At 50.7% G+C, this 27,525-nt stretch overlaps 1 protein-coding gene across 4 annotated transcripts; it reads left to right on the plus strand.

The window, feature by feature from the left end:
- Positions 1-3,773: 3,773 nt before the first annotated feature.
- On the plus strand, positions 3,774-21,242 carry RFX5 (regulatory factor X5). Of its 4 annotated transcripts, XM_038382922.2 has the most exons (11): positions 3,774-3,960; positions 5,590-5,639; positions 5,865-5,999; positions 8,885-8,918; positions 9,455-9,537; positions 10,030-10,152; positions 11,000-11,116; positions 12,800-12,881; positions 13,832-14,030; positions 19,052-19,149; positions 19,707-21,242. In XM_038382922.2, exons 3-11 carry the CDS (start codon positions 5,881-5,883, stop codon positions 21,000-21,002), a joined length of 2,151 nt encoding a protein of 716 aa, XP_038238850.1. In that variant the 5' UTR covers positions 3,774-3,960; positions 5,590-5,639; positions 5,865-5,880; the 3' UTR covers positions 21,003-21,242. The 4 variants fall into 4 exon arrangements, with proteins under 4 accessions (XP_038238850.1, XP_038238849.1, XP_043357832.1 ...); XM_038382921.2 differs by lacking the exon at positions 5,590-5,639; XM_043501897.1 differs by lacking the exon at positions 5,590-5,639 and having other exon boundaries at positions 3,774-3,949.
- The last annotated feature ends 6,283 nt before the right edge of the window (positions 21,243-27,525 follow it).

Consider the following 27,525-nt stretch of genomic DNA (forward strand, 5'->3'; position numbering starts at 1 on the left):
CTCCTTTTCTTTTTGCGAATACAGAGTAACACGGCTGCTACTCTGAAACTTGATAGATTTATGTTTCAGCCAAATAGCAGATACAGGGAGGGTCAAATTGCTCCTAACTTGAAGGCAATATGGAGACTACATCCCTGGCAAATCAGAATGAAGCACTCCCCATTTGAAGTCATGGGCATCTCCTAGAGGGGTTTGATGTCATGAACCTCCTTATTCCAATAAATTTGGGCCCGAAAAGTCCACATATCTATAACTATATATAGTCAGTCAGTAGGTCTATAGGTAATCTGAGCCATGTGAGGTCATGTGTCAACCCATGGACGTCATCTCTACCACCTTACAAAAGCCCTGACTCAAAAATTATCTAAAAACTGCAAAATTAGCAAAAAATTGGAACTGAAATTGTAGAAAAAACACTAATCATACATTCCTTCCACCCCTGCACTGAGAGAGAGTTCCTGTTTCAGACAGATGCTTATAACTTCCTCTTGCATCTTTGAGTACACAGTAGCTCAACTTTGAACAGCGTTTTTGGCACATGCAATGTGGGTGAAAAGTCAGACTTTTGCTTGGTCAGAGCCAAAAGACTTTAAAATCAAAATATTGGGGTTTGATTTTTTTTAAATATATTTTTGCTATATAAGGCCAGTCTGCCTCACAGCCAACACTAACCCTGGGCTTATGCCTTCTCAAATGTCCCAAGAATCAGCACTCTTGAGTTGGATTTGGTGTCCCTTCACCGTCACTTTGATAGTTAAAGGAACCACAGCATTTTGAATTTCCGGCATGAGTTGCTTATTCTGGGACTTTGTCACACCTCCATCCTGGATTAGGGCCCAGGCAGGCCTCGGCTCCTTAGACTGCCTGACCTTAGCTGAACGTGCGCATTCATGTCTAGCACATGAAAAGTGCCTACGTTTTAGTCTTATAAATCTCTGGTGTTTGCACTGGTGTAATGTCCCTAGCTGGGTTCTGGACACAGAGGCAGCTGATAGAAAGAGATGACCTAGGAGCTCTAAATTCAGAGCCTGATTCAGGTTCTGTGGATCTGATCCTGACGTTCTCACCTGAGCGCTGGGCCAAAGCACCTTCCACTCCTTGTGTGAGGCGCTCTACTTTGGCCTGCCTTCTCTAACGTGGACCTGGAGCCACGTGGACATTTCAGAACAAATAATAACAAAACCCAAACAAAACAAACCACTTCAATGCACAACCGGGAGAGGATGAGCGAGAGGGAGCCGTGCACGACGGGTTAGTCATATTGCTTAGCTGGAAGGTGCTTAGATATGACAGCAGTGAAGGTGGGGTAAGAACAGAATAGACTGTTGTGATGGAGGTGCCGGGATATTCCCCGCTGTGCGCAAGAGGCCTAATGGGTGCCGCTCCCGGCGGGGTAGGGGAACTCAGGTCCTCTCACTCTGCCAGGTTCCGACCCAGGGGGGCTGGTTTGGCTTTGTTCACCCTGGTGGTGCCTTGCGCCAGCCTCAAGTCAGCTTCCCTGGATCACGGCTTCCCTCCCACTGCATCCCAGCCAGCCACCATCCATCCCTGGAGAGCGTTTTTGGACTTCCAGCCCTGGTCCCATTCTCTGGGTACTGCAGCTCCCCCGTTCAGCCTTTTAAATGCCATCTCCAACCCCAGCATGCTCGGTGTGGACAGAAGGGTGGGGCCTCCTTAGCCAAGAGTTTCTCCTTATCCTCCTCCTGTCCAGTGCAGGGTTTATATACCCCATCACACACTCCACAGATGTAGGTGCCAGGTTATTTCCCTGCCCCCCTAGATCTTGCTGGCAGAGGAAGGGGAAAATGAGGTTAGCCTGAGGAGCCACTGTTGCAGAGGGAGATTGGCTGTGGTCAAATAGCTTCTTCCCGGTCCGGTACCCTCTGCATAAGATCTGGAGCTGGTTTAGATGCTGGGTGCCCTCCTGCTCTACCCTGCTGATAGAAGGGGGCGGAGATGAGGGGCAGGGCCCCACCTAGCTGCTTGCTGGGGTATATTGAAAACAGTGTAAAACATTACAAGCTGTCACCTTAAATCCTAAGGGTTTTCCTGGTCCTGCTTGCCGGCCAGGGGGCTCTGTAGGGAAGCATGTGATCAGAGTCAGTTCTGTAGACAGACAGCCTACAATAAAGTGGGGTGAGGTGTTTTTAGGGAGCAGCCTGCTTTGTCTCTTTCTGTTTTTGATTCTTGTCTGTCAGGGTTCTGAATACCAAGAAATAAAGTCGTGTTCAGTGCAACCTTCCGGCAAAGATATATGTATGTTTTTATCTAATCTTTCTGTTTGTAGTCCATGACCATACGACTGATCTTGCTTGGGCCTGCTGCCCTGCTACCACACCCCCTTGGGGAGCCAGTCACACCAGCAGAGGTGCCATCTTCCTGAGTTTGCAGGAGGTGCTTGACCCCCCACTCCTTCCCCCCAGCGCCAGCTGCATGCCGCTGAACAGCTGATCGTGGTGGGCAGGAGGTGCAGGGAGGGAGGGGGAAGAGCTGATTGGCAGGGCTGCCGGTGGATACTGAGCACCCACTTTTTTTTCTATGGGTGCTCCAGCCCCGAAGCACCCAAGGAGTCAGCACCCATGCACAGCACCACAAAAGTGGGTGTAAAGCGCTGGTCCTTGCAGCCTGGCAGCACTTGCTTTGCACAGGTGTCAGTGCTTGTGATCTGTGGTCTTTCTCCTGAAGCACCAGCTCCCAGAGTCACATGACTGTGGGAGGACTGGCACTTCCAGTGTTGAAACAAATCATGGCCCTTGTATTTTTAGAGAAACACTTGATCTCTAAAGGCCAGAAACAGACAGACATAACCCCATAAGGCAAACACAACCCCACCCACGCTTTATCTTAAAAATCATGATTAAAAATACTCTCATCATTTTGGGGGCAGGGTTCTGATGTGTTTTTTTGTACCACCGTGCATCCCAGGCCTTCAAAAATCCTGAGTCAGGCCTCCAAAAATAATGAGATTGGCGTAAAAACAATGAGTTTGTTTTTTAAAATAATAAATTTGGGCCTTGCATTATTCATCTGCTAGCTTTCTGAGCTTTTCGCGTGCACTGGGGACACGTTTGCATGCCTTCCTCTGCAACCAGGAGAGCTAGAGATGGAACGAAAGCTGAGCGGCTCCTCTAATCACATGCCTCCGGGAGCTGGGGCTTTAAAAACAACTCCAGATAACGCTGGTCTTGGACGCACGGTGCTGTCCGTGGCGGGTCAGGCGTTGCTGGCAGGATCAGAGAGACCTGCTTTATAGTGGGGGAGGGGGTGGTGTGTCAGTGCCTGGCTTTGCAGACAGGCTCAGGCTCTGCCAGGGGGCAGGGAGCAGCCCTTGCTGCTGTGACCCCCCTCGCTGCTGTGACCCCCCTCCTCAGCAGCCCTGTGAGCAAAATCTCCCCACCGGCCTGCATTGCCACTTTCCCTCCCAGCTTCCTCCTCCAGCTGCCCCGCCCTTTACCAATCCGCAGCTTGTTACTAGGCAGAGTTGAAATCCAGCCGGCCAATCAACAGACAAATCGGATTTGTATCCGGGTAGAACAGCCAGCCCCAGCCAATCAGATTAATGAGCGGCCAAAGTCTCCGGGCAGATCAAAGGCGTGTGAGCCAATCAGAAAAACACAGCGGCAATCGGGGGGGGGGGCTGCAAGGCGAGTTGGTGCCGAGGTACTTTCTTTTTCTGTTTTGCAATTGGGGCGGCACGTGCCTGTCCTGTGCGCCGGGCAAGGCCGGGCGGGGCAGCAGCCCGGAGGGGCTGGCGATTGAAGGGCGGGCGCCAGGGCTCGGCACATGTTGCTGGGGCCGCCTCGCCCAACGGGGCAGCAAATCTGGGAGCGAAAGGGGAGGCTGGCCGCGGACTGAGCGGCTGGGGGGGGTGTTGCTGCTTCTCCCTTCCCGCCCAACGCACCTTTGGCCCTTTGCCTCGCTCAGGAGGGGGGTTGCGTTGACCCTGAGATCTGAGAGTAGGTGAGTTTCCATTGTTTTGTTCCCAATCTCTTTCTTGCTTTGCAACATAGCCAAGGGGGGGGGGCGGGGTGTTGCAAAGGGCTGGTCGCTCCCGGAGAGAGGAAATCGGTCTTGCAAAATCATCATAGAGGGACGTACAAGAATCTGCTCCTTTTTTTTTGTTTTCCCCTTCCAAACCGAAAACCGTCGCCTTGGTTGGGCCAAGCTGGGTCTGGGGCATGGCTCTCTGGACCTTGCGGCTGCTGTCAGACCTGGAGGTGCGACATTTCGGGCCCCTCCGAAAATAAACGATGAGATCTGGAAACGCATGTTGCAAAATAAAACCCGAGAGGCTTTTAAAGCCAGGAGGAGGAAGGTTTGCCCCAGCCTGGGGAGAGCGCGATTTGGCAGGTCCGAAGCTGCGGCTCCCAGTTCAGCTGCAGCTATTTAAATCTCCCTCTTCGTGGGATTTCCCCCCCACCCCAACTTCCCCCTGGGGCATTCCAGCCATTCATTGATTTCCTCTCAGTGGTAGCACCTCGCCCTGAAGAAGGAACTATAGATACAAGATCTATAACTTAATAGGCTACTCCGGAGCTGAGGTTTGCAGAATTGTAGCATTGCATACAAATTTCTTGTACAAACTAATAATTAATTTGGCTCCGGTCTTCTGTTGGATGCAGGGTTATTAATGGAGCCTCCTTGAGCTCTGCTGAATCCTCACTTTTGCAATTAAACAGGGGGGAAAATTCAGCAAAAACTTTATGGTCTTGCTAATTTAATTTGATTTATTTTTTGGGGGGGGGGGAGGGGAAATAGGACAAGAAGAAGAACAGTGCTGTCTGGCAGAGGTAGTCAGAGCTGGGGCTGAGTGTCAGGACTCCTGGGTTCAACTCCTGGCCCTAGGAGGGAGTTTGGTCTAGTGGTCAGAACAGGGGACCAGGCAGTGGGACTGAAGTGTTCTGTTCCCAGCTCTGACACCCACCAACTTGCTGAAAATCACTTGACAGAAGACAGTGTTATTTCTTTAGTGCACTTAGCTTGAGTTCTATATCAGTATTATTGACATATTGATTATTTTAATATTGTGATAGTGTCCAGTGGCCTCAGTCAGCAGTTGTGTTAGGTGCTGTACAAACTCATGGGAATGGTTTAAAATCCAAGGCCCTGGTCCTGCAATGAGCTCTAAGCACACAGACCCCATTGCAGAGTCAGAGCCTACCAGGAAAAGTGGGTGGGTGGGGGGGGAGATCCTGACTGCTTGGGGTCTTTAATGATCACATGACACTTTTTGCAAGAATCTGGTCCCTGGTGTCAGATTCCAGCAGGGGTTATTGCATTCATCCTCTTTCATGTCTGTCTGTGCTACTCTCCTTTCAGAATTAGGACCCAAAATTCCCTTTCATGCTTCAATAGGATTCTCCTCCCCTCACGCTTTCTCTCCTTGGCTCTGATCCTGCACTGCGATCCTCTAACTGCTCTAAGTTGATGGGAGTTGAGGGTACTGAACGCCTTATTTAGGTGCTTAAATGCAGAGGTGGGGGCCCTTGAGTTAGGCCCTCCAGTTAGATGGCATCAGCCTTTGCTCCCAGCTCTCCTAATCAACCTTACAAGCGTGAATTGTATTTTCACGCATTTATTTCTTTGCAGAATGACTACCTGTATTGTGACAGCATCTATAAGCCCCAGTCGCAAACAAGGTATGAGGTGCTGCACAAACGCAGGACACTGCCACTCTGCTTTTGGACCTCTGCCTCGTCAGTGACACCTGACTCGCCCTAAGCTGTCAGGTTTCTCCCCAAGCATCAGGGAAAGGGGCCAAGCACTCGATTGTAATAACAAATGGCACTTCTGCACTGGTTGGGTGGCTGTCTGCCGCGGAGCAATCTGTTCTGGGCTGCTTTTTCACCGCTCTTGTCTTTTAGGCAATTGCCGAATGTCATGGCTGACGACAAAGCTGGTCTCAAGGTCTCTAAAAAGGGAAGCTCGCAGTCTGGGAACTCCAGAGGGGATGCCACAGAGCCCAGCACCCTGCTGCAGAAACTGAAGAGCACCATCTCGTAAGGGCAACATCTCCCTCTTGCTTTTGTATGGCCAGCTTCTTAGCTATTTTCTTAGTGGTAGTGAAAAGCGCTGGCTGTCCAGCCCCGGAGATGTTGCGTTGCGTTGCACTGTACCTTGGGTATTCTTATCTCTTTGAATTGTGGTAGTGTCAGAATTTCGTGGGGCTAGGGGCTGTGTGTGATTGATTAATACAGGCCAACTCCAGCACCCGCACACTAAACCCTACAACTGAAACGAGACCAAAGTATCATAGCCCACAGGAGACTAGATTGCCACGGGCAGCAGGCAGAGATGAGGAGGAACACTGAGGAATACCAGTGTGAGAGGCGCCCTGGGAAATGATGAAGTGAGATATAGCCAGATAATCCTGGCAAGTGACCCGAACCCACACACTGCAGAGGAAGGCGAAACGCACCCCCCCACCACCACTCCCGGTCCCTGCCAGTCTGGCCTGGGAGAAAATTCCTGCCTGATCCCACATCTGGTTGTCAGTTAGATGTAAATGATGCTCAAGGTCTATAAATATTAACAGGCAAAGTGTTTTGCTGTGAAGCAATCAGGGTTGCTACCCATATGCAACATATCTGACTGAAACCCACATGAGCAAGGAAATGAAAAAATTAAGCCACATGGCCCTACATACCGGTCTGCACCACTCACATACACACTATTTTTCCTGACTGCTACCCCAGCCCAAACACGGTAACCTTAACTCTGCCCTGATACAGCCTCCTCTCCTTCATGCTGGCCTCCTCTGTAAAGTGCTTGGAGATCTATGCATGAAAAGCGCTATATTAAAAACTGAGTGTTATTTGCTAGGTGAAAGCCCCCGTTGTCATATGGATGCAATTCATGAAGATACAAACAAACAAACAAACTGAAAGTGGCTGAGAAATTAAAACTAGGAAGGTAACAGGCCGTGAAACCTGGTGATGATTCAACCTGGTGATACACTGAACAAAAAGAGCTGTCAGCCATGCTTGTAGCTGTGCCGTTGCTTCTCACCGACTCAGTGGTCCTCAGTAGACCCCGAGCGTGTGATGACTTGGTGACACTGACATAGCCAACATTCTAGGCTTCAGAGTGATACAACAGACAGACACAGAGACCCTGGACTCTGATTACCTAACTATCCCCTCCTGACACTATTTGTCGTGAGTGTTTGGTGCAGAGGTGTGACAAAGTGGGTAGTTTCTATAATATTTTTATAAATCCTAGGCATGCCTCAGTTTCCCTCTTGTTACTCAGTGCGTGCAAAAGGTTTAACGCTGCTCCTGGAACAGGGCAGGAAGGGTGTGCGGGTCACCTCACTGTCTGGAGGGGAATGGGTAGAGTCACTAAAGAACTGGCTCAAACCAACCCGAATCAACAGAGGGTCTCCAGCAAGACAGAGAGATGCCCTCAGGATTGAACACCTAACAGCAGGAACCCCTCTGCCCCGCAGGCTGGACTGGGGACTGAGCTGGAGAACAAGGTGACTGGAGGAAGGTAACCCTTTTGGAGGGACTCAGGAGCCCGGAGCTGGGCAGATAAAGGTGGAACACGGGACCAGAGCCAGAGGTGGAGTCCATCACAGCTTGGCTATCTCATCAGGGCACTGGTTTAACCAGAGTGGACTGACATAACTTCTGCCTCTCTGTGCTACCCCAAGGATGTTCGGATTCTGTAGCCAGGTGACTCATCAATGGCTCCCTTGTTCTGAAAAAGGCTGCCTGTGTCACTGTAAATACTCCTGGCGAGCACGGTACAAGCCTGCTACAAGCCTCCCGCTGGAGTTTGGCTTGGCTGGATTCTCTCCAGGGAGCCATGGAGAGAGACGGGGAATGCTAGGGCCAGAGGCCTGCCCCTGTGGATCTGTGTGGGTCCTTGGGGCTCAGCACAGTAAAGGGGTTACTCCCAAGAGGCTACTTACAGGCTGGGACATAGCTCAGACCCTGTGACTCCGTGAGAGGTGGTATGTTGGGGGAGGGCAGTTTGTTAAAGGGGATGACAGAAGGCTCACCCCCCAGCCCTCGAGTGTGCAGGGCCTTCTTAATGACTTCAGAGACCCCTGGGCACAGGGTATCAGGTGAGGGGCGGCGGAGCCCTGCCACATTACAGTAGAAAATAGATAGTAATTCTTGCCTATAAAATGTTGTTGGGAACTAAAACACAATGTAGCAGTAACAGAAAAAGTGTGAAATGTATTCTGCTGATTTAAAAACATCTGCAGGCAGCGAAGTGACAACTGGCCTCTGAAAATCCAATTTCCTGAATCCAGACTCCGTATTCATCATTGACTCGATTAACATTTTTTTTGTTACACATCACTGCTGGGGCCACCTTTCCGCTGGGGGCTCTGGGCTCATGCCCAGTTTGCCCATTCCTTAAGCTGTCCCCGCTGGTGCCAGCGGGGCAGAGTTAAGGTGTGTGGGTTGTAGTAGATGGTAACTTACCTATGGGTGGCGGACTAGAGGGGATGTACTATTAGGTGGCTCAACATTTCATTGCTCCTGTGGGTTTGAGTCAGGCAAGCTGTGTGTGTGTGTGAAGCAAGCCTAAACATTTCCCAACAAAGTTTTTTGCCTATTAATTTCCTGGTTTTTTAATCCTTAAGCGACTGCGTCTTTGTTTGGGAAGTGGATCTGTGGGCTGGATGTAAAAGCAGCTGCTGACTGAGAAGACGTTCTGTTACAGCAGCTGCGCATATGAAAGCTTTCTCTGTTATGCACAAAAGCTGAGCTTTGGCTCCAACATACTGGAGGCAGCAGTGAGGTTTGGCTGGGAACCCATGAGGTGTTTTCCATCCCTGTGGTTCTGCTTTGCACAGGGAGTGCTGTATAGTCCACGCTCTGTGGCTTGATGACTGATGCTTTATTTTTTTTTCTCCTGTTTTAAACAGCAAATCCGTGCAGAACAAAGTGGACAGCATTCTGGTGAGTGTCTTGAGCAGCTCTTAGGTTGCTTAAAAGCCCTGTAGCGTAGAGACCACTGAAGTGAGTGTCAACCCTGGATCATCTTTCAATGGTAACATCCCATGCTGCTCTGCCTCTTATCATATTGGCTCAGTCCCTCAGTTCTACCTAATCCAGTAATCCTGCCATAATGGATCCATTCAGTGGTTCAGTCAGTCCAGGATCCGATCTCTAAGAGGAGCAGTGAGCAATGCATGATCTTTCAGAGCAAATCAGACCATCTGCCCTTGACCAATTATGTATTGCTAAATAGAGGGGGTGGGAGAGGGCGTGCTTCCTTCCTGACCCCTTTAGTGGTCAAGTCATGCCCTGATGCATAAGATTTTATTTACCTTGCCTTGCACAGCAGCAGACATAATTACTGGTCATAGAATGATCTCTGCTAAGAAGTCTTTTTAGTCATTGCAATTAGCAAAGTAATTTAACATCTATTAGCTCTTTTGCTGCCTCCGTTGAATCTCTAACCATTTTGTCCCTTCCGTCCCTGCCAACAATAGCAAGATGTGCAGAAATTTTCAGACAACGATAAACTCTACCTGTACCTACAGCTGCCATCCGGTCCGAGTTCTGGGGAAAAAAGGTAGGGAACAGACTGAGATACCATTGTGCCTTGTCTTTCACTATAGCGCGGTTCAGTGGTTAGCGCAGGAGGAGATTGGAGATCAGGATTCCTGGGGACTGTTGCCAGTTCTGGGAAGGGGGTGCAGGAGTTCTGGGCAGTTGGACCCTTGGGTTCTGTTGCCGGTTCTTGGAGGGATTGTGGCCCGGTAATTTAAGCAGCATGACTGGGTTCTCTTCAAGCTGATGCCAGTGATTCCCTGTAACTCAGTTTTCCCATGTATTACCCCCCACCCATTTTGTATTACTTCCCAGCCTCATGGGTATGGGAGGGAGGAAGTCTCCAAATAATGCCTATGATCCTCTGAAAGTTGCTACAGAGAAGAATGTAACCCTGGCCTGGCAACCTCTCTGTCTCCCCACTCAACCCCTCACTGACGCTATCTCTGTGCTAATTAATGTTGTCTCTAATTTGATCATGTCTGCTTACCATGACCTGCCTCTCTTGGAGCAGCAGCCTGGACCTGAGCTCCTTGAGCACTGCTGAGCACATGCATGCGTGCAACTGGATCCGGAATCACCTGGAGGAACACATGGACACCTGCCTGCCCAAGCAGGATGTCTACGACACATACAAGTGAGCATGTGCACAGGGCCCAGCGTGAGTCAGTGCAGCCAGCGGCCTTGCATTGCGAGCGCTCTGGATCTTGCAGGCTAAGCAGGGACTGGCTGCATCAGGGCTTGACTGGGAGGCCTCCAAGGAAGGCCTTTGATTTCCAGCCTCAGTTCATTCATAGTCAGTTTGTACCCATAACATCCTGGATTACCAGCTCCTTGGGGCAGGGACGGTCTCTTTAGTCTGTGAATATACAGTGTCTAGCGCTGGTCCGTGACTGGGGTTCATAAGTGCTACTGTAATATACCTAATACTATACAGCACCTGGCGCAATGGGGTCCTTCCTGTTCCATGACTGGGATGCCTACCCACTACCGTAATACGCCTAATAAATAATCCTGACCAAATGCCAACTGTGCTAGTGATGCTCAGTGTTACGAAATTCCCTGTGGTGTTTCAGATACACACCCAGATATCATTCTCCACGTCATTATAGGACCATACCCTACTGTTCTTACTTGGCAAAAAAAATCCAGTGCCTGAGTCATTACAGCACTGGGCTGTAATGTGTTGGGCAGCTGTTAAAATGCCGTTTCACCCAGAGGTGGTCGCATTTCAGTGGCGGAGAGTGATTTCCCTCTGTACAGGGAGTAGATCATGTTGAGTTTGCGGAGGCTGAGTTTACAAAGACCCTCTGTGATATGACTTTAACTAGAAGAGGTGCTGGCACCCAGCATTCAGTACTGCTGGTGATAATCCACGGGGAAGCAATCGAATGCACGGCCAAGACAGCAGTATCAAGTGCAGGACCTTGGCTTTGGGATGAAACTCTCTCTCCTCTGATCCCTCTCTCTGTCTCACCCGGCAGGCGATACTGTGATAACCTATGTTGTCACCCTCTGAGTGCCGCTAACTTTGGGAAGATCATCCGGGAGATCTTCCCGAACATCAAAGCCAGAAGACTGGGAGGACGAGGACAATCGAAATATCCTTGTATGCTAAATAACCTCTGTCTACATCTCCGAGAACTAGCCCAAGCAAAGGGATGATGTCAGCTTAGTTTTGTGTGGACAGGGTTGGTGTCTTTTAAAGTTTAAAGAACAAGAATGAATGGAAATGATTTCTTTTTAATTGATTAGTCATTACATTTAGAAGCACCACAGGGGAATGGAGCAGTTGGAGCAGGGCTCCTGGATTGTATTCCCAGCTCTGGCAGAGAAGTGGTGTCTAGTGGTTAGAGCAGGAGGCTGGGAGTCAGGAATCTAGGAGGTGGTGGTATCGAGTGACTGAAATAAGAAACTGCATGTCAGGACTCCTGGGTTCTGTTACTAGCTCTTTTTAACTAAGTGCTGTGGGATCCTCTAGCACAGAGGTTCTTAAACTTAATTGCACCGCGACCCACTTCTGACAACAAAAATTGTTTCACGACCCCAGAAGGGAGGATCAATGCCTGAGCCCTCCCGAGCCCCACTGCCCTGGGTGAGGGGGCCAAAGCCCGAGCCTCACCGCTCTGGGCAGTGGGGCCAAAACTGAAGCCCACGGGCTTCAGGCCCAGGTAGGGGACCTGCAAACTGAGCCCCGCCACCCAGGCTTCAGCACTGGGGCCCCAGTAAGTCTAAGCCAGCCCTGGTGACCCCATTCAGAGGGGGTCATGACCCACTTTGGGGTCCCAACCCACAGTTTGAGAACTGCTGCTCTAGCAAAACAAACAATGAGGAGTCCGATGGCACCTTAAAGACTAACTGATTTATTTGGGCATAAGCTTTTGTGGGTAAAAAACCCACTTCTTCAGATGCATGGAGTGAAAATTACAGATGCAGGCATAAATATACTGGCACATGAAGAGAAGGGAGAACCAGTGTTGACAAGGCCAATTCAGTTAGCGTGGATGTGGTCCACCCCCAATAATTGTTGAGGAGGTGTCAATACCAAGAGAGAGAAAATTGCTTTTGTAGTGAGCCAGCCAGTCCCTATTCAAGCCCAAATTAATGGTGTTAAATTTGTAAATGAATTGTAGCTCTGCAGTTTTTCTTTGTCTTTTTTTTTGTTGTTGTTGTTGAAGGACACCTACTTTTAAATCTGTTATTGAGTGTCCAAGGAGATTGAAGTGATTTGAACAAGAGCAGATCTTTTACCAGAACATCCAATCTTAAATTGAAGATTCCCAGTGATGGAGAATCCATCCGGCCCTTGATAAATTGTCCCAATGGCTAATTACCCTGACTGTTAAACATTGATACCCCATTTGCAATCTGAATTGTTAACCTGCTAATCCAGCTTTGGACAGAAGTAGCCTCTTCTGCAAGTCCAGAGAGAATATATCCTTCTTTTCAGCTTATTCAACTGTTTGGGTTCAGTCAAAGTTGAGATTGGGAGTTGAAAAAGCAGCAAAGTTTATTTTCCTCTTCCACTCGTGGTGGGGGTCGAGCAGATCTGGGCTAGCTCATGGGAACCGAAAAGTGGACCGAACTAGTCCGGAGCACAGTGAAGTATAAACTGCATCGGCAGTGAAAAGCAAGAGGATTTGTGATTCCCAGATCTCTAATTGGATGTGGAAGGAGTCACACTAAGGACATAAACAGCCTCTTTTCAAGCTTTAATGTCTCACTTTTGCAGCTTTATTTAGTTCCTTCCAACTTCCCACTGAAATTCCTTAATCTTGCCAAACATATTGCTACAGCGGGATCAGGAGGAAGACAGTGGTCAGCATGCCACCCCTGCCCAGCCTGGACCTCAAAGTTAGCGATACCGTAAGTTCCCCAGAAACACAGCCTCCTAGCGTGAAGGCTGCTTGAGCTTTAGTGGGCCATCCTGGTGCTCGTGGGCTCTAAAGCCCTCCATGGTTAGGGGGTGTTTCAGTAGATTTCTGCGGTGTAACTGCCCCAGCCTTAGGTACCTAACACACCTGCTCTGAATTTTAGATCTAGTGATGAGTCTGTTTTGCCTTCATGCCATTGGCCATGGGAAGGTCCTAGCTCAGCCCCATTGGCTATAGGAATGTTGTGGGGAGGTTGTATATTCCCCCTACAATGGGCACTGGGCCCCCTACCATGTCTGGTGCTGGCAGGGGTGTAGAGGGGTTTGTACGTAGAGCTGGGAAAAACTCTTCACCCAAAACATTTTTTGTTGTTGTAAAAAATGCAGATTTGGCAACACTGAACCATTGTGTGAATTCATCTCTGTTCCTCCAAATTGTTACAACTGGAAAAAAAACCTTAAAAAAAAAAAAAAAAAAAGGTTAAGGAAAAAGTTAAACGTTTGACCTTTCGGTGTTTTGGTTCAAAATGATGTCGTCTCAAAATATCGTGTCCTGAATCTTTTAAAAATGGTCAAAAATGAAACATTTCGTTCAACCCAAAATGGATTGATTTTGACTTTTTTGGAAATGCCAGCACATCCATTGCTGGGAAAATTGGTTCTTCCCCCCCCTCCCCCCAGTTCTTGTATGTTGGCATATAACGTGACCCATCCGTGGGAACTGTCCTCACCATGACCTCCTGTGAGTTCAGGCAGGAGCGCTGGGTGTACATCGGGAGCGCGCCTGGGAGTTTTGGGCACTCGATTACTGAGCACTGGGCATACCTCAAGAGCGCCCTGGGAATTTTGGGTGCTCACTGACTGTGCCCGGAGAGGGGAGCAGAAGCGCTCCAAGGCCTAGTTCCAGTCGCTGACCTCCTGCCCGTCCCCTCCCCTGACGCAGTCAGAGCTGACAGACCTGGTGCAGTCGTACCATGACGAGCTGGTGGACGCAGCCTGCGCTTTGACCTGCCACTGGGCTGAGAAGATCCTCAAACGCTCCTTCAACAACATTGTGGAGGTGGCTCAGTTCCTCATCCAGCAGCACCTCATCAGCTCGCGCTCCGACCGCGCTGACCTGGTCATGGCCATGGTGGTCTCAGGTGGGTCGGGTGCTCAGAAAGGGGATTCCTCTCACAGGACCTGCTCCTGCACTTGTGGGGGGGGCAGGTGGGAGCCCCATAGCTGAGCGTGGGGCTCGGTGGAGTACTGGGACCTCCCAACGCAGCACTCGTTGCAGGGTTGGGGTTATTGAGGGTGCTGCAGGCCTCTCTACCCAGGCTGGCTTCAGCCTAGCTGCTGCCTCCCCGGTAATGGACATAGGGCTTCATGTGTTGAGAAACACTCCTTTGTGGGGCTGGGTTTATTCAGATTCACAAGGAAACTCAAGAACTCCCCAGCCTCCCGGCTGCCTCCCACCTCTCAATGCAGGGCTCTTAGGCATAGAGATCATCGAGCCTGACCACCTGTATATTGCAGGCCACCAACCCCACCCAGCACCCGCACCCCAAAAGCAACCAGACTGAGACTAAAGTATCCCAGCTGGTGGGAGTCTAGACTGTTTTTTGTGCCGCAGGCAGAGAAGGGGAAGGACCCCGGTGCACCAATGCCCAAGGCCTCTCCAATGGCAGAGAATTAAGAGAGAGATTCCCGGTCATGCTGCAAAGGAAAGCAAAAACTCCTAGGGTCCTTGCCAGGCTGACGTGGGGGAAATTCCTGCCTGACCCCACATATGGCAGCGATTGATTAGACCCTGAGCATGTGAGCCAGAGCCAGGCAGCTGAGGGGGAGAATGCTCGGAGCACGGCCCTTCCCGACCAGTGTCCCAGCTCCAGCTGTCTTGTCCCCGCTGTGTCAGCAGCAGACTGCTCTCCGGTCTCCCTCGCAGGCTCCTGCTGCCTGCAAGCTGCACTCCTGGGCTCTCTGGCTGGGAGCTGAGGGGGATCGCTCTGTGCAGAGCAGCTCATGCAACCCCCCTCATCCTTGGAGTCCTCCTTCTCCTTCCTCTGAGTCTTCAGTGGCTTTCTGCCAAAACTCTGTCTACACTTAAACCACTGCAGCTGCGCCGCTGATGCTCCTCAGCATAGACCCTCGTGACAGCGACGGGAAGGGTTCTCTTGTCACTGACATTAATCCACCACCACAATAGGAAGAACTCTTCCACCGACCTACTGTTGTCTTTGCCAGGGGCTAGGTCTGCTTCCCGGTGTGGATTTTTCACATCCCTAAGCAACGTAGCTGGCTCGACAGAACTTTTTAGGGTACCCCTGGCCTATGATGGCCAAGCACTGGACACCAGAAATAATGCAATTCCCCTTCCCCAGTGTCCTTTAAGAATTGCAGTATTGCTTTTAATAGGTCTCCATTTTCCTGATGCTCTTACTAGGTGTTGCAGTGAAAATTTGGATATTTAAAGATATTTAAAAGTTTTCCATATATCCCCTTTCAATGGTACACTGTGCACTCCCAAAGGAGTTGATCAGCTCTTTCCTGGACCTTGCCTGTTCTGTCTTCATGTTTGTTTATTAGAAACAAATTTATTGTTTGAGCCACAATGACTAGTTAAAATTCTAAATAGAGCCACTTCACTCCGTCTCTCAGGGCCTTGGAGTATGAGTATTTTCGACTCTTGGGCACGTTTCATAGGATTGGACGGGACCTCGAGAGGTCATCTAGTCCAGTCCCCTGCACTCATGGCAGGACTAAGTATTATCTAGACCATCCCGGACAGGGGTTTGTCCAACCTGCTCTTAAAAATCTCCAATGATGAAGATTCCACAACCTCCCTAGGCAATTTATTCCAGTGCTTAACTACCCTGACAGGAAGTTTTTCCTAATGTCCAACTTAAACCACCCTTGCTGCAATTTAAGCCCATTGCTTCTTGTCCTGTCCTCCGAGGTGAAGAAGAACAATTTTTCTCCCTCCTTCTTGTAACAACTTTTTCACCCGATGAAGTGAGCTGTAGCTCACGAAAGCTTATGCTCAAATAAATTTGTTAGTCTCTAAGGTGCCACAAGTACTCCTTTTCTTTTTGCGAACCTTTTCACAGCATCTTTCCCTCTTCGTTTCTTTGGGCCCATATTTCCTGCTGTTAACTCATTTTCAATTAGATTTTTAACCTAGTTTACTTACAGGGGTGTCTAAATCAACTTGCTTGTGTTTAACAGCAATTTTTGCCACTTTGTCGTTGCCCACCACCTCTTTGTGTGCTAGGATCTATGCTATCACTGCGATTACACCCAGCTTCATCAGTTCTGTTGTTAATGGTAACGTTTCATTACATGGAGCATTTCCGCTTCCGAAGAGTGGTTTCTGATCTCCTGGAGTCCTGATAAGGAATCAGACAGGAGGACCACAGTGGCTGGGCGAACATCTATGACCCAATTTAACGCCAGCATTTTCACAGCCAGTTCAGTCGTTGAAACGGCCCCAAAGTTTGATAGCGGTACAGCTTTCTTGATCCCGCATATAGGAACGCAGAATGCTGCTCCCAATTTTCCTGTTGTCATATCTTTGGCGGGGATACTATACAGACTTATCACAGACATATTGATTTGCTATGTCTTATATGCTTAACATGCCTTTTCCTCTTTGTTTCACTATACAATTCTGTATCTACCTCCGAAGGTATAATTTTCCAGTGTTAATGCATTTTCCCAAAGCTATAGATTTTTATCCTCTTCTGGATCTTTCTCTACACTAAGATCCTTTGTCCATGTTTTAACCCTCCTTACATGAGGCATTTTGAGTTTTTGCCCTACACGTCATCCATTTAAAAAAAGAAAAGGAGTACTTGTGGCACCTTAGAGACTAACAAATTTATTAGAGCATAAGCTTCGATGAAGTGAGCTGTAGCTCACGAAAGCTTATGATCTAATAAATTTGTTAGTCTCTAAGGTGCCACAAGTACTCCTTTTCTTTTTGCGAATACAGACTAACACGGCTGCTACTCTGAAACCATCCATTTAAAAGTGTATCTATTCACTGTTTCCAATTATGTTAGCCCCAAAGGTTACATGTAAAAGCTTCATTCTTAAGGTAATGGGCATTTCACCTACAGCTATCCGCCCTTCACAGCAGCGTTGTGATGAAGGCACCACATGCAGTATGCTACAGTCTGCTGAGCTTGGATTGAGTCAAGGGTTCTCAAATTGGTTTTTGATGCTGAACTGAAATCCTGGCACCGTAATCAATAACTGGTCTTATATTAGTGTTCTGTGCAGTGTTACTGCTGCTTTTTGCTCTGCACCCTAGGAAGTTCCAGAAATACTTTTGAAGTAGGCTGTTCTGCCTTCTCTCTAATATTTTCAATATGATCCTTCCGTGTGAGCTTGTTGCTAAATATCACATCTAAAAATGTGAAGCTTTTAACTACGCTTATTTGCGGCCCATATAGATACAATTTATAATCTCATTCAATTTTCCTTTTAGTGACTGTTGTTCCCTTAGTTTTGTCAGTGAGAATGTAAAGCCCCATGTTTCCCTGTTCCGCCCCCTTGCCTCATCTCTACCCTGGAAGCCTGATTTAGCCACAAGACCTGACTGTCATGTGACTTTCTCATTCTCCCCACCTATGGAGGTGAGCTATTTATGTGACAGGTGGGGCTAGACCCAGCTCCCTTAAAGGGGCCAGCCACCCTGTGACAGAGGACTGGGTCCTGCTGCTCCTGGGGAAATTGCAGGTAAAGTTCCTTCTGCTCTTAGCAGGGGGCCCCCCCTGTCATCACCTGAGATTAACCCTTTCAGTTGTAACTCGCTGTAGAGCTCCATGGGACATTCCCTTAGCGAGAGAATTTGAAGTCAGTTGCCCAGTTTCCATTAGTGCCTCTGCAGACCGTTTGCACCATGGGGAGGAGCTGTACTGTTCTAACTGTGCATGGCTAAGATGGCACGGCTGTTGTGTGTAGACAAAGCCCACCTCAATTAGGCTAACCCATAGCGGTAGCACTCTAATCATATTGGCCTAGTTAAAGCAATACAAAGCCCTAATGTTGATGTGGTAATACTGGTGCGTCCCTATTTATTATGTCTTTTTTATATGATCTGTATTTAGACTATAAGGTCTTTGAGACAGGCACCATCTAGGATCATTTATTAGGTGTATTACAGTAGTCCCTGAGAACCCCAGTGATGGACCAGGGCCCTATTATGCTAGGTGCTGTGGGTACACAGAACGCCCCAGCTCATTTTGAGTTGTGATGGCAACTCCCTCCCTGGGTGGATGGAGCGGGGCTGGATGTGGGGTGTAAAGGGCGGAACAAGGCTAGACATGGGTGGAGTTCCAGTTTTCTTGTGCCTGCACCAAACCTGCAACCTTAATAAACTGGGCCCACAACTTTCTGACATAGCCTTGTATGCAGCCTCTTGGTGCTTTAATGTCCATTTAATGCCCAAGTTGTACTGGTGCAACGTTCGCATGGAGACAAGCCCTCAGGAACTGGTTTAAGCGGAACCAGAATAAACCCACTCTGAAACTGAAGTAGGGGATTGCACCAGTCTTACTAAGGCCATGTCCTCACTGAAAACGCTGCAGCTGCTCCCCTTTACCACTTCAGTGTGTAGACGCTACCGTGATGAGAGGGGTTCTACCATCACTGTAGTTCATCCACTCCCTCCCCCCCCCCCCGAAAGAAGCAGTACCTAGGTTGATGGAAAAATTCTTCCGTTGACTTAGCTAGTGCCTCTTGGGGAGGTGGATTGCTTACCACAGTGGGAGAACTCCTTCTGTTGACGTAGGTAGTGTTTACTCTGAAGAACTGCTGTTGTAGCATTTAAAGAGTAGACAAACCGTGAATTAAACCAGTGTAGCTCTCTTGTATAGACCTGTTAAGCAGACCAGAGTTGGGGCTTTCCTGGCCTGTGACTATAATAAATAACATCCAGGATAGAAAGTAAATGCATTTTTCCCAAATAAATAATAATTAATAATCCCCAATGCTTTTCATCTGTGCCTTTTAAAGCACTAATAATTTAAGGAAAGGGACTTTTTATTTTTTATTTTTATTTTTTTTTTAATGGAAGGATAACTTTTCTAGTGAGGGTGATCTTTTAAGAACAGTCAAGTCCATGTGTTTGTTTGTGGTGTTTTTTTTTTTTTTGGTTGGTTGGTTGGTTGGTTTCTAGAAAGTTCAGAAAATATCCACCGAGACACTCGACCGCCACAGACTGCCAAGAAGAATGGGTTGGAAACATCGGACAGCACTGTCAAAACCCAGCTGCAGGTGAGAAAGTGTTGGGTGCTGGGGAGAAACCTTCCCGCCATGACTAGGGCCCTCCTCCCCTAAGAGCTGAAAGGCTGGTATGGTCAGCCCCTGCTTGGAATTCGGCTTACTGTTAATCTAAGGAAGAGTGGAGTCTAGTAGTTAGAGCTGGGGGGCACTGGAAGCCAAGACTTCTAAGTTCTAGCCCCAGCTTTGGGAAGAGAGTGGGGTCTAGGTTTAGACCAGAGGGAGCTGGGAGCCAGGCCCCCTGGGTTCTAGCCTCAGCTCTGGGAAGAGAGTGGGGTCTAGTGGTTAGAGCAGGGGGGCTGGGAGCCAAACTCCTGAGTTCTTCTCACACCTCTGCCACTGAATTCATGCTGTTGGCAAGTCAATTTTCTGTGCCTCGGTCTCCCCTATAAAATGGGGGTGGCAGTAGCCTCGGGAGTAGGGTTGTGGGCCCTCATCGCTGAACCCTAGTTGGGTGTAGGTGTATGGCAGAGGCTCTGGAGATGGGCGCAGCATGGGTGTGTGGTGATGCCCCTTCTGCCAATGTCCATCCGTCTGTCTTTGCCTGTCAGAACAAAAAGGAGAATAACTCGAAACCCTCCGTCCCGCCCCGAGCTGAGAGGAAGAAAACCCCAGAGACCTCTAAGCCGGTGAGCAGCCCCCAAGTCAATGCCCTGATGGCTCGCCTGCCTTTCCTCCTGCCTCGCATCCAGGCCAGCGAGAGACTGATGCCGCCGGGTGCCCAGGCCGTGCGCTCCTCCCCTCCCATCCTGGCGCCCAAGATCACGGCCACACCTATTGGTGGCACAGTCAAGGTGGCTGCCCTGCCGCTGCCGGTGGGCACTGCCTCCTCCCTGCCCATCAATCTGGCACCGGGCGTGAATGGGGCGGCGGGTCTGGTCAGCCAGCAAGCGGCAGTGCCGGTGATCAACATGATCCTGCCCAACGTGCCAACCGGCATGGGCATCCCCGTGGCCGAAATTCCAGCCAACCCCAAGATTGCAGCCGGCGGCGGCAGCGAAGGGCACAGCCCCGCCAAGAGCAGTGAGGGGCCAGCTGGCAGCCAGCGGGAGGCACAGGGAGCCAAAGGGGCCAAACGCCCCCCGGAATTGCATGGCGAGGCTTCCAACGTCAAGAGAAAGCGCGGTCGGCCCCGGAAGAGGCTGGAGGAGGCGGAGGCCTGTTTGCTGGATAAATGCAGCAGCACGGAGGAGGCGGGTGCCCCTGAGACTGGAGGAGGGGGTGACGCCAGCCAAGAGGATAGCACATCACGGGGCTCATTCATTTCGGGCAGGAATGGAGGGTCACCCAGCCTGTGTCCCAGAGAACCAGGAGGACTCTGTGTGGGAGGCCCAGACAGCCGGGCTAAGGGAGCGTTGCTCGGTGCTGACCGAGTCACGGGTACCTCCCAGGTGAGCGTCATCCAGGATGGCCGGTTCAGTGATCAGAGTCAGGTGAAAGCTGGCGCCCAGGAGCTGGAGGATGATTTGCAGGTGCAGATGAACCTAGGCGAGGCTGGGCCAGCAGTGGCAGGGGGGGCTTTGGCTTCTGTACCACGATCCCTAGGCTCCCAGGAAGGGAGACCTCACTCCTGCTCTCCCTTGGGAGACACCAAACCGGAGAGCATGGAAAAAAGCCCAGCCTTGCTGCTGCTATCAGCGATTTCTGCCCCCAGTGACTGCGCTCGGCAGTCCGACTCCAGGAGCTCTCCCGATTTGCTTTGTGACGTGTCTGGCTCGGAGGAGTCGTCGCCGGTGGCATCGGGTTTGTGCTCTGCCGGCGCTAGAGAGGACAAAGCCCCTATGCGCCAGCGCAGCCCTGCTTCCCAAAGGCTCCCCAGCCCCCAGTCTGCAGCAGATCGCCCCTGAGCACGCCCTGTGCAGCGCCCCTGCCACAGCAAGCCGAACTCGTTGTCTGCCCACGTCCAGGTTCGCAGCCAGGAGTTGGCGCTCTGCCACAACCGGATGCCTCGTGGGGAAGATTTAAAAATGATATTCATTTGCTAACTGCCTCCATCCCTTCCCAAGGCTGCAGAGTAACACCCCTCCTCCTTATTCCCTCCCCCTCTCCCGCCGTTGCCATGCAATTAAATAAAGCCAATCATTGCCGCACACGGTTTGTTTGTGATTGGCAGCCGTCACCTTTTGTCTGGCCCAGCAATTCGGTTTTGCTGCATTGGGAGGCCAGGCCAATGCATCATCACTCCTGCCCTCTCCATGAGGAAAGGGCTGCTGCTCCCAGGTGTGGAAAAGATCTGGCTAGAGAGTAGGAAGCCCTCAGGTGAAGAAATGACTTGGGTGGCATCTCACCACCTCAGCTACCAAGGGCATCTACACTGTTCACTGTGCCCAGGCTCTGACTCGGGTTTGAGCCCCAGCCCCCTTCTGTCCACACCAAACCAGTGACTTGGGTCAGCGAGCACTCAGGACCCTGCTGGGAGGTGGGTCAGAGTCTAAGTCCTGCTGGGAGTTGGGTCCAAGCCCTGTCATTTTGCAGTGGGGCTGCAGCTTGAGTTGCAGACCTACGTCAGAAGATCAGTGCAGTGCAGTACAGACACGTTAGCATGGCTGAGAGCTGGGTCCAACCATTGTAAACCCTGCTGTGCAGTGTGGCGGCTCAAACGCAGCCTGAGTCCACAAGCCCAGGTCCCACAGACCCAGGTTAACCGTGCAGTGCAGAGATAACCCAAGAGATCATGTTCACGATGCCCTCTGCAGACCGCGCTACTCTTGGATACTGGACAGCACGGCTGGTTTCAGGCCACTGGTGTAACTGCCCCAAAGCAAACCACTGGAGTTAATGCCATTCACCCTGACGCAGCATCACTTGCACTGCTGCAGTTACACTAGGGCTGAAATCAGAGGCCTTTGGGGCACACCGCCAGTCTTGCATCTAGAGGGAGTTTTTGCTGCTGCTCCTCTCCTATGTAGGGCTGCTTGCCCTAGCTCGTAGGTGCTAAGCACCCTGCAAAATGGACGCTAGTGTTCTCGCTGATCCCAGATTTGATTTTAAAGCTAAAACTTTTGGTGACTTCTTGTTGTTGTGATGTGTGTCTCCTTTAATTTGTCTCTTTGGTCTGTGTTTTGATCTGCCCACGAGCATTGCTAACCTAACCGATGAGCTGGATGCATGAAATTTTCTGGCCTGTGCCCCTTCTTGCCCTGGAAACTGTGAATTTAAGCCACCATGGGACTAGGGATTAAAGGCCTCTGTTTGAGAGAGGTGGCCTTTACAAAACTGGGTTCTCGTGCTGCTATCAGGGGTATAAGGGATTCCAAAGTGAAGTCAGTGTGACCATCTAAACTGGATAACACAGGCCCCAAAATTAATTCCCAGAGAAGGTCTGCTCGACACACAGCCAATCTTGATTTAAAAGAAGTCAGTGATGGAGAATCCCCCACAACCCTTGGTTGTGCAGAACAAGAGCGTAGAGAAAGCATCTCTTGTTTTTTCAATCCTGGAAACAATCAGGAATGTCAAATCCAGTCTGCCCAGGTTTTGCTGGGTGTTTCCGAGGAGGTTTCAACCTTAAGTGAAAGACCTGGGATGTTGGCTCTTTAACAAAGATGTCGTGTTTCCAAACTATTAGTTAGTCAATGGAGTTAAATAGGCCTCACCCCTTAAAAAAAACTGATTATACCCCCATCCCCTCTCACTAGCTCAGTGTTCGCTCTCCTGATATCCCTGTTTCACTGACTTTTGTGCCCACCCAGGCCCTGTCTACATTAGCATTTTGTTGATCTCCTAGCGTTGCCCTCATACTGATGCAGCTTCCCCAGCTGCATAGAACAGGAAGCGCTAGTACAGATGAACAGCTGGCATTTCCACTACTAGCCGGCTCGGCCAGCGCTCATAGCTAACAGCGGGAATAAGGAGGAACCTCTTGGATTCTCTTTGTCTGATATACCCTCCCCAGGTGTCTCATTGCTCCACAGGAGATTTAAGTCAGGGGCTGGCTGAGCAGTCGCTCTCCAAATGCATTAGACAGCCTCTAGCATTGCCATGCAGGGGGGTGCTTGGTATATGGTGCCCCGGACTTGCCGCAAGCCCCAGTATGGGGGTTACACCAAACCAGTGCCAGGGACATTTAGTCTGCATCATGAATAAAGTCCTCCATACTGTCCTGCGTGGGGGGGACTGGAAACTGTTTTTCCAGCATTTGCCCAGGCAGGAGAGCGGAGTAGCGGTGAGTAGGCTCCCCCTGTGGATCTGAGAACCAATGCTTATGGACAGCAGGGAGCCCAGGATCTGGCAGATGGAGTGACTTTCTTCCTCTTGTATGGAGTTTTCCCCTCTGTCTCACCACTCATCTCTGGGTAGAGTCTCAGACTATTGATCGGAACAGAGGCTTCCTTACTAACTTCCTCTGGACACTAGCAAGCTAAAGAATCCAGTTAGTTATCACAGGGAGTAACCAGCACAACCTGCTGTTGTCTCAGAGTCTGGCTACACATGAAAGTGAATTAGGATTAAAGTAGGGTGTGACTTTAAAACGGATTAACTATTTCTGATTAATGCTCTGTGTGGACACTCTTATTCCAGAATAACTCCCCATGTAGACAAGCCCTCAGAAGTCAGTACTGCACTTTGCTTCCATTCTCCCTTCCTGCCAGCAAATGATAAAAGTCACAGCTGTAGTATGATTTATTAGGTGAATTATGGGAGCACCTGGTCCCCAGTCACCCGTGGTGCTAGATGCTGTACAAATACAGGCGAAAAAGACAGCCCCAAAGAGTTTATAAGCTTTTGCTCTTTAAGGGTTTATAATCTGCTTTCTCTGAGATGGATTTATAGGTGAATTGGAAAATTTCCTGCACATATGCCAGACCCTGGCTCAGTTTGTTTGGTTTTATTTGCATTTTAAAAAAAAAATTTTTTTAAACGTATCTTAGAAGCTCATTTTCTGTGGGGCCCAGGTGGGTCAGAGGCTTGGGAATCCTTACAGCAGCACCAGGTCCAGCCTGCATGGTGTGTTTATGTGGCCCACATGGCCACATTTGCAGCATCTCCACTTTTATTTTAAGGAGAAAAGGTGGGAGTGCACCCCTTGCGGAGTGTGTCAGTAACAATCCAGACTTGAAGCGAGTGTAGCTGATTCTGCCCGCCCTGCCCGTGGCTGCCTGAAGCTGCAGCCAGCCTGAGCTCGGAGAGGTGTGAACTTCCCCACCTGCCATGAATCCCCCTGGGGTTATTGATACTAAAGCCGAGGGACTCTTTAAATGTCAGCATTAACTATTTCATTGTCGCAGTGCGACAAGGACGGGACTGGATGTGAATCCCACAGGGAGGGGAAGATGATGGTGGGGCTTCAAGAGCACGTTTTCCGACTGATGCCGACTTCATTATAACAGCTCAAAGTTCTGGTCCTCCATGACAGACAGGTTCCAACCTCGATCTTAGGGCCCAGGCAGCAGCTGTGGGTGGAGGAGAGGATGTGCTCCTAAATTTATACCCCCCGGCCCATGGACTTTAATTAAACAGTGCAGTTCCTCTCTGTGCAGAATGAGCTTTGCAATGGAGCTGAAACACAGGGCTCAATACTGCCAGTCCCCAGCAGAGGGCCCCTGCATCTGCCAGGCTGGGGCACCCAGCGTGGGAACAGGAGCCACCCCGGCCCCTTAAGGGCTGGTGAGGCCGAAGCGTAGCTGCTTTGGGAGGGTGGGGAGCAAACTGACTCTTCCTCCCCGGGTGAAAACCGTAAGCCGTGTGAGCACCTGGTCTCTGGCTGTGTGACCGGGGGGAGGGAGTTTTCAGGGGGCTGATAGCCCAGGTTAGAGCAACATGTGGGGTAGGTGGGTGCTGTTTGAGCGCCCCCTCTCCACCCCCCCAAAAAAACCCTTGTGCACGGCTCGGTTAATGCAGCTTAGTCCTGACCTCCAAATCCCGTGCGCTTCCCGGCCAGTTCTCCCCACACAGCTTTGCTGGTGCCACACTATCCCAGCCTGCAGCCCCTGTTACCGCAGCCTTGGGCTACACACACACACACTCCCCTGTGTCTGCTGATGCCCCTCAGTCCTGATCCACAGCCCTTCCCCACCATTCCAGCCCTCGATTACCTGCCCCCAATCAACAGCCCTGGCAATGCCCCTCAGTCCCAAACCCAACTCCCTACTATTTCAGTCCTGTGCTACCCAGACACAGCCCTACCAATGCCTCTCAGGCCTGATCCACAGCTCTCCTCCTCACAGGGAATGAGTGGATCTAGGGGTTAGAGCTGGTGTCTGGCAGTCAGGATTTTGGGGCCCTGGTCCCAGGTCTAACACTGACCTGCTGGGTGACCTTGGCACCAGTCACTCAGCCTCCTCGTGCCTCAGTTTCTTCAAAGGCCCAACGTGGATGATCTTCCCCTGGACTTTGCAAACACTAATTACTCACGAGGAGGGTCAGGAGCCTTGTTGCTGAGCCAGGCAAAGGGAGGCCCAGAGCTGTATTGGCCCAAGCCAGCCCACACCCAGGTGGGCTGAGCCCTCGGCCAAAGCCAGCCCAGGTGGGCTGAGTGACTTGAAGAACCTGGCTGACTTTGCCATGTCCACACAGGCAGCTCGATCTGCTCTTTTGGTTCTTCCAGTCGGGTGTTGGATTGTGCCAAAGGAATTTGCTTGGCTCAGGTGCAGGGAGAGCGCTTGGGTTGAGGAGGGGAATGTTGGTCATTGACCAGAGAAGCCCCCAAACCAGCTCTGGGATGGATCCATCACCACAGCCAGGCCCCATGCTCTCCCTGGTGTTAGAACAGCAGATCTGAACAGGTGACTGGCTACGATACAACGGGCTCCTCTGACCCTCCTGCGAGGAACGAGGTGCTGGTGAATGTGCACACACACACGTTTCCTTATCAGGGTTTCACCCTTCATTCACAGACTGTAGCTCACACTTTTGCGTTCCCGCCTATTCACCCACCGAGATGCATCACGCCCACCCAGCCCCACACACCCACACCAACACAGAAGGTTTTGAATGAACAATTCTGAGCAGAGGAAACGGGCTCTGCCGGAGGCTGCATTGCTTCCAGTCCCCAGACTGTTCACGAGTGGAACATCAGGAAGATGCCAGGGAAGCACCAGCCGCCATCAGGGCTCCATTGCGCCAGGCGCTGCACAGCCACCGAGTGAGAGACAGCCCTGGCCTTGGCGAGCTCACAGTCTGTATAGAGACAGGATGGGAGGGGAAACTGAGGCACAGAGTGGGGAAAGGACTTGCCCAAGGTCACCCAGCAGGTCCATAGCAGAGCCAGGAATAGAACCCAGGTGTCCTGAGTCCAGTCCAAGGCCCATTCCATTCTATGTAGGGTCTTACTCTGCCCTCATCACCGTCCTGGCTGGGTACCATCCAGTCGTGTATTAAGTCAGGTGACCAAGAGCGGTCAGGCGTGATCCATTATTTTCGCTCATCCTCTCATAAGAACATAAGAATGGCCATAGTGGGTCAGACCAAAGGTCCATCTAGCCCAGTATCCTGTCTTCTGACAGTGGCCAGTGCGAGGTGCCCCTGAGGGAATGAATAAAACAGGCAATCCTCAAGTGATCCATCCCCTGTCGACCATTCCCAGCTCCTGGCAAACAGGATAAGGACACTATCCCTGCCCATCCTGGCTATGAACTTACCTAGTTCTTTTTTCAATCCTCTCCCAACTCCCCTGTCCTCCCTGCATCTCCTATCAGCTGATTTATCCCACTGGGTGTCCGAGATCCATTCTACCCATTCCCCCTTGCTCCCTTTAACCTGGACCATCCCCAAATAACCGCCCCCTCCTTGGTTTTCTCCCCTCTCCATCCTGATCCCTTTCTGCAGTCAGGACTGCCCAAGAGTGTGTGTGTGTGGGGGGGCAACATGGACAGTTTGCCCAAGTCCCCCGTTTGAGAGGGCCCCAAACCTGCAGAAATTGAGTGAGTGACACACAGTGAGCTGGTGCACGGTGTTGCAGTGCTGCTCAGGTTTGGTCTGGCTGCCCCTCTCTGGGGAGCTGGGCCCAGCCCTGTGGGACAGGAGTCCTTGCTGCCGGGTGCGTGTGGGACGAGTGCCTCAGTTTCAGGTTTTGCCCTGGGCCCCTAAAAACCCCTGTGTGCCCTGCCTGCAACTTAGCCCTGTGGCTTTCCCAAATGCCTGGGGGGAAGGGGAGGGCACAGATCCAGCCAAGGAGATGCTTCCCCAAAGCAGCTGAGTGTGTGTGTGGGGAAGGTTGATTTGCCTCCCTGGTGTTATTTACAGGCAGATTGGTGTGTAAAGGGGATGGGGGGGAAGGGGCCGCTGTGGGGCATGGGAGGTTGGTAATTGTAGGTGCTTTACTCTCCTGCCCCGCCCCGTGGGGGTGATCCACCGTGGGAGGTGAATCAGTGTTTCCCCAGTGAGTCAGGTAGATTAGCAAAGTCCTTGGAGAGACCCGCCTTCTCTGAT

This window comes from Dermochelys coriacea, chromosome 24 (assembly GCF_009764565.3).
Source record: "Dermochelys coriacea isolate rDerCor1 chromosome 24, rDerCor1.pri.v4, whole genome shotgun sequence".
NCBI lineage: Eukaryota > Metazoa > Chordata > Testudines > Dermochelyidae > Dermochelys > Dermochelys coriacea.

Coding starts and splice junctions, on each gene's coding strand:
- RFX5 (XM_038382922.2), top strand. CDS start 5,881: ATGGCTGACGACAAAGCTGGTCTCAAGGTCTCTAAAAAGGGAAGCTCG. Junction 10,153..10,999: donor GATGTCTACGACACATACAA/GTGAGCATGTGC, acceptor CTCACCCGGCAG/GCGATACTGTGATAACCTAT. Junction 14,031..19,051: donor CATGGCCATGGTGGTCTCAG/GTGGGTCGGGTG, acceptor GTTGGTTTCTAG/AAAGTTCAGAAAATATCCAC.